The sequence below is a fragment of the Procambarus clarkii genome, chromosome 67 (genome assembly GCF_040958095.1).
Source record: "Procambarus clarkii isolate CNS0578487 chromosome 67, FALCON_Pclarkii_2.0, whole genome shotgun sequence".
NCBI classification, from domain to species: domain Eukaryota; kingdom Metazoa; phylum Arthropoda; class Malacostraca; order Decapoda; family Cambaridae; genus Procambarus; species Procambarus clarkii.
In genome coordinates, this window is record NC_091216.1 from 22,211,019 (window position 1) to 22,229,800 (window position 18,782).

The window sequence follows — 18,782 nt, forward strand, 5'->3', positions numbered from 1 at the left end:
TTGCAAATGTTGCTGTTGCCTTCACTTATGTTGGACCACTGTTTAATAGAACATTATAGATTCGCCATCCAGTTCTTCCTTCTTCTTGTACCATCTCTTCATATATTGCTGAGCAAGCCAGAATAAAAAATAATATTAGTGGTCAGTTAAAGTTTGGAAACTGAACATGTGATATTGAATCCGGAACACTGAGTGATCTTGAGCAGGTAGGTGTGTGCAGAGTGCAGCGTAGTGAAGACCTGCTCCACCTGCCGCTCCTGACTGGTTGCTACAACCTGCGCCGTTCCCATAACTATCGCCTTCACCCAGCTTCATCTAGATAACCTTGAACTAATACTTGATTCCTCACCTCATGTACCCATAACGAGCCCCCGCTTCTCTTACTGAGATGTGGTGATCAAGCTCTACCGTCATGTCCTCCAGGTGTGGTGGAGACCATTCCTTCAACCACACTTTTCCGCTCTCCTAGACCCACTTACCAGGTAACCTGTTAAACTAAACTAACCAAAACTGTGAATAGCCTGTTATTACGTATGTTAACAAGCTACGTAACTTTGTAACTTACACGAATAATATTGTTTAGTTACTGAGCTCATGCATGCGCCTGTGTAACTTTCCCTTATTATCTCTTATAGGATGGGTATTGTGGAGCATTAACACTCGCCAGCCCATCCTCTTGTTATGGTAGTACTTATAGTAATGATGAGGACCATAGTGTATAACCCACGTATCTTCGTTATCTTAAGATGATTTCGGGGCTAAGCGTCTTAACGAATAACGAAATCAGAAGGTAAAAATCGGCACTATTGAATAAGGCAAACCGGAAAACTATTTCCTACTTATGTTGCAAAGACAACCTAAACTAACCTAACCTTCCTAGGCCTAATACACGATATCGGAGGCCTAATATAGTACATATTTACATATATAGTATAGGCCTATTCCAAGGCCTAGGAATATTTAACTGTTTTTAGCTTCTTTTTTCCCCAGAGGTAGACATAGTTACAAAAACTACTATCTAAACAGGAGTTGCACTCACGTAATGGGTATGGGGTGCACTACCGCTCACATGACAGGAATAGGGTGCATAATAACTGAACTGAACTACCTCCAGGCTCCACAAGTTTGGCACTCACACATGCCGTGGCCCTGCCATTCTTGCTCCTGTGGTAAAATATTTATATTTATAAGAAAATACTCGTAAGTTGTGTGTGAGACAAGTGGAATGAAAGTGGTGCTGCACCATTTGCAGCATCAAGTGTAACACGTATGTCAGAGAGAGAGAAGATTAAGCCACCCAAAAGGTGGCTTGGGCATGAATAGCCCATAAGTGGTGGCTCTTTTGAGCCATTTCCAGTATCAATAGATGATACTGGAGATCTGTGGAGGTGCGACTGCACCCTGCGTGACGGGAGATGTCTCCCGTATATGTCAGAGTATTGGAACATGTAGATAATTGCACCATCTACAATAGCTATGAGGCAGGATTCAAGAGCTGAACCTCACTCCCCGTAGACATAACTAGATAGGAGCACCCACACGCGTACACACACACACACAGACAGACAGATATCAAGAAATAAAGAGAAAGAGAATGGGCGAGACCAAGGGACTGGAGTGTGACGCCTGAAACCGCAAACACAGGTTGGCTCACAAACACATCTACACACAAACACACAGCCGAATCATGCATACAAACATGCACAGGGAGATATGTACAAGGTGGAGCGACTCCAAGGATATGTGTGGGTGTGTGTGTGTATTTAGTATTTGTATTTGTTTGCAGAATTGAGGTATTAGCTCTTGAACCCCGCCTTTCTAACCGTCTGGTGTTTAATTTACTGATTACCGACCTAATTTCCTCTATCATATCTACTACACATATTTCTCTCTCTCTCCCTCCCTCCCCACACACACATCCCTATGATGCAGCCCGTAGCAGCTGTCTAACTCAGGTACCTATTTACTGCTAGGTGAACAGAGGCATCAGGTGCAAGAAACTGCCCGTTTGTTTCTGCTTCGGCCGGGATCGAATCCAAAACATTTGAACTACAACTCCCAAGTGTTGTGTGTGTGTGTGTACTCACCTATTTGTACTTGCGGGGGTTGAGCTTTGGCTCTTTGGTCCCGCCTCTCAACTGTCAATCAACTGGTGTACAGGTTCCTGAGCCTACTGGGCTCTTATCATATCTACACTTGAAACTGTGTATGGAGTCAGCCTCCACCACATCACTGCCTAATGCATTCCATCCGTTAGCTACTCTGACACTGAAAACGTTCCTTCTAATGTCCCTGTGGCTCATGTGGGTACTCAGTTTCCACCTGTGTCCCCTTGTTCGCGTACAACCAGTGTTGAATAGTTTATCCTTGTTTACCCGGTCGATTCCCCTGAGGATTTTGTAGGTTGTGATCATGTCTCCCCTTACTCTTCTGTCCTCCAGGGTCGTAAGGTGCATTTCCCGCAGCCTTTCCTCGTAACTCATGCCTCTTAGTTCTGGGACTAGTCTAGTGGCATACCTTTGGACTTTTTCCAGCTTCGTCTTGTGCTTGACAAGGTACGGGCTCCATGCTGGGGCCGCATACTTCAGGATTGGTCTTACATATGTGGTGTACAAGATTCTGAATGATTTCTTACACTGGTTCCTGAACGCTGTTCTGATGTTAGCCAGCCTCGCATATGCCGCAGACGTTATTCTTTTTATGTGGGCTTCAGGAGACAGGTTTGGTGTGATATCAACTCCTAGATCTTTCTCTCTGTCCGTTTCATTAAGTACTTTATCTCCTATTCTGTATCCTGTGTCTGGCCTCCTGTTTCCACTGCCTAGTTTCATTACTTTGCATTTACTCGGGTTGAACTTCAACAGCCATTTGTTGGACCATTCACTCAGTCTGTCTAGGTCATCTTGTAGCCTCCTACTATCATCCTCTGTTTCAATCCTCCTCATAATTTTTGCATCATCAGCAAACATTGAGAGAAACGATTCTATACCCTCTGGGAGATCATTTACATATATCAGAAACAGTATAGGTCCAAGGACTGACCCCTGCGGGACTCCACTTGTAACATCTTGCCAATCTGAGACCTCACCCCTCACACTGACTCGTTGTCTCCTGTTGCTTAGGTACTCCTTTATCCAATGGAGTACCTTCCCTTTCACACCGGCCTGCATCTCCAGCTTTTTCACTAGCCTCTTGTGTGGCACTGTATCAAAGGCATTCTGACAATCCAAAAACATACAGTCTGCCCACCCTTCTCTTTCTTGCCTGGTCGTAGAATTCAAGTAACCCTGTGAGGCAGGACCTGTCATTCCTGAACCCATGTTGATGCTGTGTTACAAAGTTCTTTCGCTCTAGATGTTCCACTAGCTTTCTTCGCACAATCTTCTCCATCAGGTTGCAGGTATGCAGGTTAGGGACACTGGCCTGTAGTTCAGTGCCTCCTGTCTATCCCCTTTCTTGTATATCGGGACTACGTTAGCTGCTTTCCAAATTTCTGGCAGTTCCCCTGTTGCCAGTGATTTGTTGTACACTATGGAGAGTGGCAGGCACAGTTCATCTGCTCCTTCCTTTAGTATCCAAGGGGAGATTCCATCTGGGCCTATAGCCTTTGTCACATCCAACTCTAGTAAACACTTCCTTACTTCCCCGCTGGTAATCTCAAACTCTTCCAGTGGTTCCTGGTTAACTATTCCCTCCCTATTCCTTCCCTATTAGTGTGTGTGTGTGTGTGTGTGTGTGTGTGTGTGTGTGTGTGTGTGTGTGTGTGTGTGTGTGTGTGTGTGTGTGTGTGTGTGCGCGTTCGTTGAGAGTGCATAATGTTTGTCTTGTTTGGGAATGTGTTATACTTTTGGGATCAGGCGGACTACATCCAAGCCTCACATTCTCCCCTTGCCCGCTCCCCCCCTTCCAATACCCCTCCCCAACCTCTCCCCACATGCCTCTACCCCTCCTCCCCACCACCTACACTATGAATGAAGCAAAAAAAAGAGTGCAGAGTCAGCCTGTCCTCCCGAAATAATAGTGCTTATCAATTATATTTAATGATGGACCACCAGTAAACCACTTTTTCTACTATTCATTTTATAAAGTCCAGAAAAATAATTTAAAAAACCAAACTTAAACAATCCTAGGCCCTAGTATAGCACATATATGTAATATATTAGACCTATTAGGCCTAAATTAGCGTGTATTTCGCCTAGGATTGCTTGGGGATGTTCGGTTAGGTTTTACATTTATGTTGCAGTTAAAAAAGTTTCCTGTTTGTCCAAATTCAGTAACACAGCTTTCTGGTGGTCCATCACTACATATTGGTACTTTCCACCAAATAGTTACTATAAATACTTTCCTTACAGGAGGCTGTAATGAGGCTATTGTTGTCATGTTGGGACACGACAACAATAGCAGTAGTTGCTGGGACATGACAGATTTGTAGAACCCGCGAGAAGTATCACTCATATTGTCCAGTCCTTGAAACGCAGTCACTCATCCGGGTTCCTATTTACTGCTTAGTTAACAGGAAACGTGATCAATTAGTTCTCTTCCGCCCAGGAATCAAACCTGAGATTCCCGATTGTGAGTACAGAACGAAGCTAATTGTACTACAAGATCCGTTATTGATCCGCAAGTTAAAAATGAAACACAAGTTCATTACACATATACACTACATTTTTTAAATTTATATCTGCCATTTATTATATTACCAATAAAAATATTATTTCATCTCATGTCATTTATTTTCAATAATTTCGAGTCCCATAAGTGACGTAAAGCACTGTGTGTGTCTCAACTTTGACCGGTCAATCTTAGGTTGAATCACTAATTTGATTAAGACGCTCAAGTATATGGAGACCTCTTGACCCTCTATCTACTTATCACGAGCAACTTAATATATTGCCTTCCCAGCCTTAGGGTGTGGGTAGGGGATAGGTTAGGTTGTGAGGGGGTAAGGGTGAGTAAGGATTGAGAGTAGCGCTCGTGGGGTCTCGACTTCCCAATAAGCTTTGTGGCACTTTAAAACTTATATACTGACTGACTTATCTTAACTTATCTTATCTTAACTAAAACTTATCTATACTGACAGTTTTAGTATTCAACCCCTTTTCGTTTATCTTGTTCCAATCATTCACAACTCTGATCGCGAAAGACAACTTTTGGAGACCTTTTCGGCACTTTTCTAAGCTTGATGAGTGTGTAGGTGTGTGTGAGGTTGCGATGAGGGTGTGGGGTGATAAGGGGGGGGGTGATAAAAGACTTGGAGAGATTAATACTTACTAATCTCTCTCATCTCATTTTTTCTTGCAATGTATTTGTTATCATTTTATTAATTCTGATAGAATTTACCTACTTAAAATTATCTGTTAGATTAAGGACCTGCCCGAAACGCTGCGCGTACTAGTGGCTTTACAAGAGTGTAAATACTGTACTATGTTATGTATTCTCACAAACCCAATGTACCTTCTTGTATATAAATAAATAAATAAATTAATTAATTAATGAGGTAATGAATGTACTGTGGAAATGTTGAGGGTGGAGTGAGAAGAGGGAGGGGGATGTGACGGAGTAGGGGGGTAGGTATTGGGGTCTGGGTGACGGGTGAGGGATGGGGGGCGTGACGGGTGAGGCATGGGGGGGGGGCGTGACGGGTGAGGGATGGGGGGCGTGACGGGTGATGGATGGGGGGCGTGACGGGTGAGGGATGGGGGGCGTGACGGGTGAGGGATGGGGCGTGACGGGTGAGGGATGAGGTGGTGACGGGTGAGGGACGGGGTGGTGACGGGTGAAGGACGGGGTGGTGACGGGTGAGGGATGGGGCGTGACGGGTGAGGGATGAAAGTGGAGACCAACACTCAACAGTACACATGGTGGGTGGCAGCTTGTGTGTCAAGGTGAGGGACTTTCACGACGCCACCCAGACTATAGTACTCCCTCCTCCTCCTCCCCCCTTTCTCTGCTGCTGTTCTCAGAGCCTCGTGCACGCGTATATTAACGCCCACATGTTCACTGAAGATGGCGTCTTGTCTATTATATTTACAGTACAAGAGATGTACATCACTAGGCATTAATAGTGACCTATAACTTGTTGTTGACCCTCTCAGTTAAGCAAGTCCCAGCTGTGTCTGGGTACAAGTGACAGGATGAACAACCCAGCGGGTTTTCTTCCTTTTGGGGAGTGTTGTACATGCTGCTATGGCGGTATGTCCACTCACAAGAAGAGTGACGCTGCCCAATAAACTCGCTCCTCGGGGCAAATTTTAATTTAAAAAACCCTCTCATACAAACGTGTACCTTCAGCTAGACCTTTCCATAATTTGTGACTCAAACGTCCTTATACACCTTCAGTAAACATTTGATGTGACTCAACTATATATGCACCTATGAACGAGGTGAGCACTTTGATTAATTATTGTTTGTTATTATTTTGTATGTAGATGGGCAGCATGATTACATGGACAACAGCCATGTATACATGGGTAGCAGCCATGTATACCTCTCGGCAGGTATACTTCGTAAAGTCAATATTGACTTATTAACTACGTGCATAGGTGATATACTAAACATAATAGATACCCTTAAAAAGATTCATAGAAAACACCGACCTTACCTAACCTTGTTAGTATCTTAAGATAAGCATCCTATTGCTTCGTAATTACAATTATTACTTAACCTATACCTATTATAGGTTAGGTAATAATTGTAATTACGAAGCAATAAGATGTTTATCTTAACATACTAAGTAGGTTAGGTAAGGTCGGTGTCTTCTATGAATCTTTTTAAGGGTATCTATTATGTTAAGTATGTCACCTATGCACATATTTAATAAGTCAATATTGACTTATTAAATTTGCGAGAACGGGTTGCGTATACATGGGTACCAGCCATGTATACGTCTTGGCAGGCGTATATACATTACATCTCAACATGCCATCGCTAATTGACCCCCATACAGTCTTCGGAAGACGTTTAAATTTATCTCATGTGAGAGTCATGTTATGTCCCACGGGAAATGTTAACTATTTTGTAAAAAGAAACCATTGGTAGGGCGTAAAATTTGCTATTTACAATAGACACAAACAAGTGCTGGAAACTGGATCACTCTTGCCCGAAACGCTATGCACATTAGTGGCTTTAGGTATTGTATGTAGTAGCTCTATCTGTAAATCCAACTTTATGTTTATAACTCATCTTCTATGTATGTACTTTTACCTGAATAAAAATTTAAATTTGAACTAACCCTGACGACTGTGGTAGTGTGGGAAGGGGGAGGCAGTTTCGGTATTGTCACACCAAACACCTCATCATTGAGAGGATTATGTCAGCATAACATGTAAATACAGTCCAGAGTATAGAGCACCGCTCCAGTGCCAGGTAAGTCCACTGCGGGCTCACCATAGCCCGTGCTACTTGCCCCACTCCTGTGCCAGGTAAGCTATGGGCTCACCATAGCCCATGTTACTTGGAACTTGTTCCGAGTAGCTGAATCTATAACAACAACAGTCATGAGTAAGTTGGCCACATGACAACAGCAACAGTTGCTGGGACATGACGACAATAGCAGTAGTTGCTGGGACATGACGACAATAGCAGTAGTTGCTGGGACATGACGACAATAGCAGTAGTTGCTGGGACATGACGACAATAGCAGTAGTTGCTGGGACATGACGACAATAGCAGTAGTTGCTGGGACATGACGACAATAGCAGTAGTTGCTGGGACATGACGACAATAGCAGAAGTTGCTGGGACATGACGACAATAGCAGTAGTTGCTGGGACATGACGACAATAGCAGTAGTTACTGGGACATGACAATAGCAGTAGTTGCTGGGACATGACAATAGCAGTAGTTGCTGGGACATGACAATAGCAGTAGTTGCTGGGACATGACGACAATAGCAGTAGTTGCTGGGACATAACAAGAGGGGCAGTTACTGGGACATGGCAACAGCAGGGTTGGGACCTGACAATAGCAGCAGCAGGGCTTTGACATGACAAAAGCAGGAGGGCAGGAACATGAGAACAGGAGCAGGGCTGGTACCTGTCATGTCCCAGCTTTATTGTGGAGCCACCAACAATGTGCACGTTCCAGTTACTTTAATATCTTCTCATTTTATGCACTTTGTATGCACTCACTTTACTATATGCTCTCACTGAACATATAGTACATATATATGCTCTCACTGAACATATAGTACATATATATGCTCTCACTGAACATATAGTATATATATTTACTGAACTACAGTGGAACCTCGATTCAGCTCATCTGTTGGAACACACTTTCCATGCCAGATTTATTCACCAGATTTGATGAACAAGAGTTTGCTGAAGCAGGGAATGTGTGGATTTGCTTAGAATGTTGGGATGTTCACAGATGGAGGCAACATTACAAGAAATAGTTAGGGGTCTTGGGAAAGCCACCGAGCACATTTAAAACCGAATTCTATGGTTCTTTATTTCCCATTGCAGAGGTTTTTGTTCAGTGAAATATGGGCCATTTGTCCTTTGAAAAGAAGATTTTTTTGACTAGGGTGTGGGAAATATGCTAGATGAGGTTAAATCTCTTTACAGACAGGTTCTCTTGGTTGTTGCCCTTTATGACAGTATGAAATTATATTTTTACTCAGTGAAATCAGTCTATAGACCATGGGAAATATTAACAAACCTTTGACAATCTACTAGTTTCCTGTCCTTGTCAAGGCCACGTGAAATATGGTGGCCTTCAGATAAATATATGCACTCAACTTTGAACATATACTGTAATCTCTATGGATAGCAGTATAATTAAACAAACTGGTTATTTTTTGCAGTTTTATATTTCTTAGGTATAATTTACCTAACTCTTCGTATGAGGCTATACAGGTAATAAAACAGTTTTAATAAGAATATAAACACAGTAGTGTATACAACACTATGTTTTTTGTACATGCATTATATTACACACATACATTCTATATAAAATGTTAATTGCACAATTCATTTTAAACTCATGAATTTTTAATATCTGCTGCTTGCTGTACCTAATACCTAGGTAGGTAGACAGCATGGGTTGAATTATTGAATTATCAAGAATGAGTGGATATACAGTATTTGTCAATTGTTAAGCCTTATACAGTATATGAAATTTATAAGTTATTCACCATGAAAAGTGTATCCTGCACTTCAGTTAATCCTTCTGTGCACACTGTAATGAAGGTGATGAACATACTTAAAAGTTTCAATTAGCACCCATTATTTTTAGACAGACTAAAACACCATGTCACTTTTTTCCCGAGCTTGAGATGTCTCGGTCAATTCAATGTCTAGTTTTTTACTTTCGTGGCTTGTTCTTTCTTCATCGTGCTCATCTGCAATGACTTGTATACAATGTTTCATTTTTTTTCTTCCACCTTTGGCTTCTGAAGGTATTTTGATATTTTTAATAGTTACTGGGCCTAAAACAGAAGTCACCCTTGACTCACTATCGGAATCACTGCCACTCTCGTGTAGTGTCGAGGAATGCGTAGATTGCTCATCACTCTCGTCACTATCACAGGCCATTTCTCCAATGAGTATATCCTGGAGGAGTTATCAAGAAGACAAAACATTAACATTGTATTACACATTTACATTCACTACTTAGTAGTTTTAAAAAACTAATTGACATACTTGTAGTACATTAACTACTGTATTATATATACTGTACTCTACTATATTTAAAAAAGTATGAAAATTAAAATGCATATCCTAATAAAGTGTGATCAAACTGCTTCATGGTTTATATGTACAAAACAGTAAGCATTGTACTCCAATGTAATATATCTGCTATTCACATAAATAAACCAGTCAATTTGAATGTTGCATAATGTGTCTTGGAAAGAACTCAAACACTCGTGTAATCCATCCTGCAGCCACCATGCTCATATACAGGTAGGGAAAAAGAAAAAAAAAGGGATATCCATATCAAAAGCATATAGCCACTGAAAGCTATTTTATTATTGTGGATTTCCCATTGGCTTCAGATAAATGTAAGCAAGAGTGAAATTGTCAGGACAGTTTATACTGTACATGAATCAATAGACGATATTGATACATGTTGACTAAACGTCCATTCAGGAAAGGGAGAAATAGGTTATCATAGCAACTAAAATGACCATAATTTGGAACATGTTGTAATGACCACTGGAGGCAGAGGGTTGTCTGATGTCATTTGTTAACGAGCACAAACGTACCCTTCTCTGTCTGTCTCTATGTACAGTTGCTGCAAAAGAAATATTTGCAGTGTAACAGCAATATAAAGGCAAAACTAAAATAAATCAGATGAAAGAAGGCAAAATATATATATGCAACCAAGCACCACTCCTTCCACCTCACTCCTGTGTTCCTTCATCTTGCTACAGTATGTTACTTCAATTGTGTAGTTTCAAACAATTACCCAGAAGTTGTAATGCTGTAATCTCATTTGTTTCATACCTGTACATTAGCATAAACCAGAATACTGTATAGATTTTGGAAGTTGACTGTATAATCATTATCAGCAGGATGACATTAAAGGCTAAAGTGTTACAGTTAAAAGGCTTTTATAAGTAAAATATCTCATAAACAAAATTTATTTGGGTTAACAAGAGCCTATTGGGGGGGGGGGGATATGAGTCCTTGGCGAGTCATGATGACTGGCTTAGAAACCAGCCAAGGAGCCTCAATTCAGGAATTTCATATTTTTCACATAAAAGTGATAATTACATGAAATATTCAGGAAAAGTAATAAAAACTAGCTACAGTATAGACATTTTCTGCTATGTTCAGTCAAGCTCAGTGGCAGACCTTATCATTATCTGTAAATGCATCCAAAAGTTTAATATATTGTACAGTATATTCATTATATCATTCACACAGCAGTGTATAGCTTCAAGTATAAACAAGCATCACCACACTCCAGCAGCACCCAACAGCTTAATAAAAGCAAGTGTACAGTACAGCACTCCTGGTGTGAATCAACATATACTATTTTTTTATATACCACTTCCACACCAACTTGTCTCTTACAATGTATTGTCTACACTAACACCCCACTCACCATGTCCACCCATCTTTCTGGCCTTTCCTCCTCATACCTTACGAGTCACTGGAAACACACTCTTCACTGCGACATTCTTATTCTCTATTTATCTATTATCTTAACACCACACATGCTTCTCACATTGTCCATTGCAACTCTTGATTTTTCATGTTCTTACTATATTGTGGTCTCTCATCTGTACACAAGAGTAACCCAAGCACTTGTTCATGCAGTCCACTCTGTCTGCATCTAGTAATACATTATCTTGTTTTATTTTTCTGAGCTTTCATTGCACCAAGCTACTATCCTTCTCTGACTCTTCCTATTCTTATCTTCAATTGCACAAATTCCTCTTCTATCAATTTTATCATCGTGCACGAATTTCCTTCTCTCTTCACTACCATAACTTTATTTTTCTCATATTCCCAAAAACTGTCTTCTCTCAAACACATCAATATTTTAAACTAGTGTACACACTAGTTCTCCACTAAAAGAACTATATCATCTGCATGCATCAAATTTGACATACTGTATTCTCATTATTCACATTAGGCTTTCTCTAACATTTTTAATGAACCAAAGTAACATTACACCACTCTGGAGTACATCAATATGGATATCAAACCAGCTGCTCATTACATCATAAACTCTTAGACATAAGCTACTTGCAGCATTGACAATTTTCACCTAACAGAAACGTCGTCGTCCCTTCAATTTCTAGTGTGTGGTCTGGTCAACATACTTCAGCCACGTTATTATGACTCATCGCCTGCACCTAACAGAATTTCACCAGCTCCATACATGCTCATCATTCTCTAAAGTCCTTTTATATTTAGTCAAAATTCTTTTTCATGTCCTTAAGGTCATGTACACCTTACAATATTTCACATATGCCTTCGTTTTAAATTCTTATTATAATGTAAGTATCTCACCTACACTCCACCAATGAATCTACCTCATTCATCACAGATTAATTGTTCAACAATTTGCTGTGCAGCATTCCATACACTTTGCCAGCAAATCTAACTAAAACTAAGAGTAACAGCTACTCTTAGTAAACTCAGGTTTTATTCTCAACCCAGAACCAGGGATCCTGGGTTCGATTCCCAGGATGGACAGATATGGTTGGTCACATTTCTTTTCACCTATTGCATTTACCAGTAAATAGGTACTGGGGAGGCAACTTGTGGGATTGCATCCTGGGAAGGGATAGTACTCTGACCTTAGAGGGGGACCTCAATACAAACCTAAAGAATTTGTATATACACAAGCTTCCTGTTTCCGAAAAAAATTAAAGTAATTACTATAATTCGGTAAACTGATCAACAGATGTTAAATAATTCTAGCAAACTTACCATTTCTACAACTTTTCCATCATCAACAGTATTTTCTATGTCCATGCCTTGTATTTTTTCTTGAGGTTGAGACAGGAGTTCTTGGGTGGATTTACGAAGCTCTGGAAGAAATGACTGTATCTGGCCCAATAAAGGGCTGCGAGCCACCTAAGGAAACAATTCAATACTGTTCAATGTACACAAATGAAGAAAATTACAAATTGGCCACCAACATATTGTCTGTAAACAAGGCCCCTTCAAACTACCCCACACAGTGAGTAAATGGTCATCAACATGTTGCCTGGGAATTACTAAAATCACATTATAATTATAAAAGGGAGGACTTTACTAGTTTCTGCGGCAGAATGCTTGACACTAGAGTAGAGTATATCTACAGTATATCATGACAGTACACATACTTCATATTAAAAGTGCACCTTTTTATGGAAGTTTATAAGTTCATCTAATATAGTGTTCTGACTGAAAATTTAGTAAAGCATGGCATTATATTAACATAGATATAACACCACACTAGTAAAGTATTGTTCACAACAAACTAAGTACAGTACTATACAAACCTTAAATGTTTTTGGCTTATTAGCTAAAGATCCTTTTGGCTTATGTTTTAATAAAGACTCCACAACACTTCGAGGACCTGAAAGACAAATGCAATAAGTTGCATTTTTATATATTTTTCAAATTAAAAACTTAGCTAGCAAATCTAGTACTGTACAGTATCACTTTACATACTTTATACAATACATTTTGTTTTGTTTATCAAATGTGTATGGTTAGCTACAAAATGTAACCTAAAATTGAATGCACAAGTACAATTGTTACAGTTTAGTCCTACTGGCTTACCACCATCTGATAATTACTTACTTAAGCATAAGCACCTTGAGTACAGCACATTATAAGGATAAAAATCTAAGAATAAGTTGATGAAGCTAAGCATGAAGCTAAAACCCAATTAACATCTCCCTAAAGGGACAGTAGGGAAGAAAATGAAAACCATACTCAGTGAGTGACCAAGTGGCCTCCTGGAAATGGGCCAACTCAAAATACAGTACCTGCAAGAAAAGTGTGCTGTAAAGTCCAACACTGCATCCCACTAAGTGGTGCAAACAATTTGGGCAAAGCATCAATGACTAAAAATCCAGAGATTAAAGGCCAACAAAGAATCACTCTCACACTCACTAACGCACTCACTCTCACACTTTTTTTCTTTCGCAGAGTGGTAGACGGTTGGAGCAAGTTAGGTGAAAACGTGATGGAGCCCAAAACTGTCAGTAATTTCAAAGCGTTATACGACAAAGAGTGCTGGGAAGCTAGGACACCACGAGCGTAGCTTTCATCCTGTAACTACACTTAGGTAATTACACACACACACACACACAATGCGTTAATAATAATCTGGAAGAAAATTAGGAGGTTGAAGCAGTTGAAAAACCTGATGCCAGTAGAGGACATTATGGGATACTGTACTTAGAATTTTTTTAAGGAATTTGACTGAAAAGACTTGCTGATAGGCAAGGAAGTAAATGAGATGCATGTCAAGTTTTGAGAAATATATAAAGGAAGAAAAAATTTATACCAAAGCAGAGATGCAGAACTAGGAAACAGGATTGATTCAACAGAAACTGTGAGATGGCCAGAGACCAAAAGACACACAAATGGAATCAATATAGGAAGAGGCCAGACCCCCAAACATACCAGTGATACAAAGATGCAAGAAACAACTACAGTGGAACCTCGAGCGACTCCAGTTACGAGCATTTCAAGCAACGAGCGAGCTACTCGCAGAAAATTTGTCTCGATTGATGAGCTTTTGCTCGATTAACGAGCAAACCACATGGTTCTTCCTGGCGTTCCTGCTGGTTCTCGGACGCCTCGGATGAGAGCATTGTTGTTGTTTCGCATGACGAGCTCAGTGCCGGAACGGATTAAATTCGTTAATCGAGGGGCCACTGTACATGGCAGTGAGGCGAGAGGCAGAAAGAAATATTGAGAAAGGGATAGCGGACAAATGTAAAACCGAACTAGGCCTATTCTATAGATTTATCAACAACAAATTGCAGGTAAAGAATAATATTCATAAGTTGAAAATGGGAAACAGATTCACAGAAAATGAAAATGAAATGTGTGGAAAATTAAACAAAAAGTTCTAAAAGTGTGTTTGTACAAAATTAAATCTTCAGAGAACCAGATACTATATGAATCCCAGAGACCAACATAAAGCACATAAAGGTGTCTAGAGACAAAGTAAAAAAAAAAAAAAGGCTCAAGGAGTTAAGTAAGAACAAAGCAGTTGGCCCAGATGGAGTTTCACCATGGATTCTGAAAAAATGTGCACCTGAGCTCAGCATTCCACTTCAAGTGATTTTTCAGGCATCCCTGGATACAGGAGTCCTAGCAGATGTGTGGAAAAGAGCTAACAGTTCCAATCTACAAAACTGGCAGCAGGGAAGACCCCCATCAATTATAGACCTGTATTGTAACAGTTAAAATATTAAAACTAAATGAGTAATCACTAGGAGAAAAACTATATAATAACAGACAGTGCCGGACCAACCAGGCTGTAGTGGATATGTGGGCCTGCAGGCTCTCTAAGCAACAGCCTGTTGGACCAAGTTTTCACAAGTCAAGCCTAACCTCAGACTGGGCTTGGGAAGCAGAAGAACTCCCAGAACCCTCTCCAGGTATGCTCCAGACTGTATGGTTTTTGATCTGGAAGATCCTGTGTAACGTACAGTGGCACCTCGACTTACGATTGCCCCTACTTACAATAATTTCGAGTTACGATGTAAATTTCATCAAAAAATGCGACTCGACATCCGATGGTGTCGTCGACTTACGATATTTGTTGGTGCACGTTTGGGTTGACCGAGTGCGTGGTTCCCAGTCACGCGGCAGACCTGCCTCAGTTTACTACAGCTGCCCGCTTAGTGACAATCGCGCCTATAAGAAATTTCGCTTTTGTGGTGATTTTTTGCAATTTGAACATTAAATTATTATATATCATGCCATGAGTCCCAGGAAAGTCAGTGGTAAGGCTCAACATATGAGATCCCATGTAAGGATGACCATAGAGCAGAAACAAGAGATCATTCGTAAATATGAAGATGGTGTGTGGGTTGTTGGACTGGCTAGGCAGTACAACAAATCTCAGTCAACGATATCCACCATACTGGTTAAGAAAAAGGACTTATGGGTGCTAAAGTGATGCATCATTACAGACAAATGTTAAAACGAAGGGGAAAAACAAATGTCTCTTGACAAATTTGTAGTGAGACAAACAAGCACTGAACCACAACCAGGTCCTAGTGGTATTCAGGCAAAACATAGGAGAGTACCCCAGAGAAAACATCACTGCCTGATGTGATAATGGAAGGGGACTCCCCTTCCAAACAGTAACAACTCTCCTCCTCCCCCCCCTTATCACCATCTTCCATATGCCATCAAGAGCCCTCCATAAAGGTAAGATAAACTTAGGTACTGTATTGTAGTTAGAAAAAAACATTGTATTCAGTATAAAATGTATTTGTATGTTAATATTTTGGAGGGTGGGGAACAGATTAATTCAAATCCCTTTATTTCTTATGGGAAAAATTGCTTCGGCTTACGATATTTCTACTTACGATCCGTTTCTGGGAACGGATTAGCATCGTAAGTCGAGGCCCCATTGGATTTACTCAGTTTCTATGATCGAGTCACTGTGATATTACGGGAGAGATGGTTGGGTTGAATGCATCTATCTGGACCTAAAAAAGGCTTTCGACAGTTCCACTTAAGAGGTTGTTTTGAAAACTGGAACATATTGGAGGAGTAACAGGTAGGCTTCTAGCATGGATGAAAAATTTTGACAGAAAATGAGGGCAGTAATCATAGGCAATGTATTGGACTGGAGAAATGTCACGAGTGGAGTACCACAGGGTTCAGTTCTTGCATTGGTAATGTTCATTGTCTACATAAATAATCTACCAGATGCAATACAGAATTATATAAACATGTTTGCTGATGATGCTTAGAGTCAAGGGACTCACCTGGACATAAAGCTGCCAAGTCCCAACATCATAGGGCATGTTTAAAATGTCAAGGGACTCACCTAAGAAGTAAACACTAAAGATAGAAAGACCTCCTCCTCCAGGAATGATGTACAGTACAACAAATTTAATGGCAATTCCTCAGAACCATGGGCTACTGTGGTAACTGAATCTGAGCAAATATTAATAAGTTATCCAATTATCAAATTTTTTATATATGGGTGTAGAAGAGAACTATCAGAAACAAGTGCCAAGCCATTATGACTATATAGCACTTGGAAGGGGTCAGGATAAGGATTTGGGATGGGGGGGGGGGGAAGGAATGGTGCCCAACCACTTGGACAGTCGGGGATTGAACGCCGACCTGCATGAAGCGAGACTGTCGCTTCGGCTCTTACAAGTGACTACTTCAACACTTGTGTGGGACAAATTCCAACATCTGGATCAGCTGGGTTATGCCAGGATAGGCTGGGTTATGCCAGGATAGGCTGGGTTATGCCAGGATAGGCTGAGTTATGCTAGGGTAGGCTAGGTTATGCCAGGATGGGCTGGGTTATGCCAGGATTGGCTGGGTGATGACAGGACTGGGTGGGTTAGGCCAAGATTGATTAAGTTATGCCAGGATAGCTTAAGAAACCATATTATGTGTATGAAATCATATGTATTCTTTAACCAGGGCAGCATTTTCTACTAAAGTGATCACCAGTCTGGACTATAATATACAAGACTATATATTATAGTCCATCATTTATCGTTCGAAAGTTCTGAAATTGATTTAAAAATCTATGTAACCCAGCCTAACCTAATGATATACACAGTCTTCACAATCAGTGAGCTTTGTGGAAACTGCTGTGTACGACTTGATCCATAAGGAAGAGCGTGGATCAGTATAATAATATGGTATACTGTTGACCAGACCACACTAGAAAGTGAAGGGACGACGACGTTTCGGTCCGTCCCGGACCATTCTCAAGTCGATTGTAAGATGACTTAAGAATGGTCCAGGATTGACCGAAACGTCGTCGTCCCTTCACTTTCTAGTGTAGTCTGGTCAACATTTTTCAGCCACGTTATTGTGACATATCGTCTGCCTGTGGTATACTGACTTCCATCTCCCGTGATGGAGAGAAGGTCCCTGGAGGAGGCTGCAGGCGAGGCACTCGGTGTGAGGGACGTCTTCATGCTGCCTCAAGTTTGCGTGAAGGGTTTCTTCTCCCGATGACTGAACGAACTGTAATGGTGCAAGACGCTTCAGTGTTTATGGTCTGACAAGACTTGAATGTTGTGTTTTAGTTAGACGTTGTTATCGTTGATTTAGGGGGCGACGAGGAGCGTGTGTAGAGTTTGAATTGATGCTCAGCGGCAAGGTCTGTTGTTGTTGTTGGGTGGGGGGGAGGGTTGCCAGGTCCCACTTGCTGGAAGTAGCGGGCCCAATATTTTGTTTAGCGGATGATACGGTTTTCAGAGCAATTTATTTTAATACATTGCATGATTTAATGATTTTATTAATATCGTTGCATGTATATAATAAAAAAAGTGATCAATGGATAACTTACTGATATCTGCTGCGTGAAGCATAATTTACCTGAATATACCTGGTAAATTATGCTCCATGCAGCAAATATTAGTAAGTTATACAATTAATACTTTTTATATATAGGTGTAGAAGAGAAGGGAACGCTCAGAAACAAGCGCCAAGCCATTATGACTATATAGCACTTGGAAGGGGTCAGGATTAGTGGGGGGGGGGGGGAAGAAATGATGCCCAACCACTTGGAAGGTCGGGGATTGAACGCCGACCTGCATGAAGCAAGACCGTCGCTTCGGCTCTCATAAGTGACTGCCCCAACACTTGTGAGGGACAAATTCCAACAGCTGGATCGTCACTATTGAAAAATATCAAGAAGAACTTCTTCGTCTGCATCCACAACCTCAGTCTTATATATTGCAGACTTACATTTTATCACTGACATACCTGGTTCAAATGATGAGCAACAAGTGCCTTTTTCTTTAAGATATATTTTGATTCACACGATTGATGTCAAAACTTATAGTCCCATTCGATTTCTCAGTTTTCGTTAGTTTTCCCAGATGTTATCCTCGAAAATACTCATTCAACCAGGGCATTACCGATTTGTAAGCTGTATATTTTCAATGTCAATGTTGCTAGGGTTAATGAGTTGCCCGAAACGCCATGCGTACTAGTGGCTTTAGGTATTGTATGTACTAGCTCTATCTATAAATCCAACATTATGTTTGTAAATCAACTATGTATGTACTTTCCTGAATAAAATTTACTTTACTAATATTCCCATCTCACATGATGGTATCCAGTCATACATGGAATCAGGGAAGAACATAAGGCTGATCTA

The 18,782-nt window shown here is 40.7% G+C and overlaps 1 protein-coding gene across 1 annotated transcript; it reads right to left on the reverse strand.

Moving 5' to 3' along the window:
• Positions 1-8,792: 8,792 nt before the first annotated feature.
• On the reverse strand, positions 8,793-17,801 carry LOC123767716 (NOP protein chaperone 1). Its single transcript, XM_045757655.2, has 4 exons — positions 17,517-17,801; positions 12,946-13,022; positions 12,389-12,535; positions 8,793-9,553 (listed from the first exon to the last, which is right to left on the reverse strand). Exons 1-4 carry the CDS (start codon positions 17,590-17,592, stop codon positions 9,242-9,244), a joined length of 612 nt encoding a protein of 203 aa, XP_045613611.2. The 5' UTR covers positions 17,593-17,801; the 3' UTR covers positions 8,793-9,241.
• Positions 17,802-18,782: the final 981 nt, after the last annotated feature.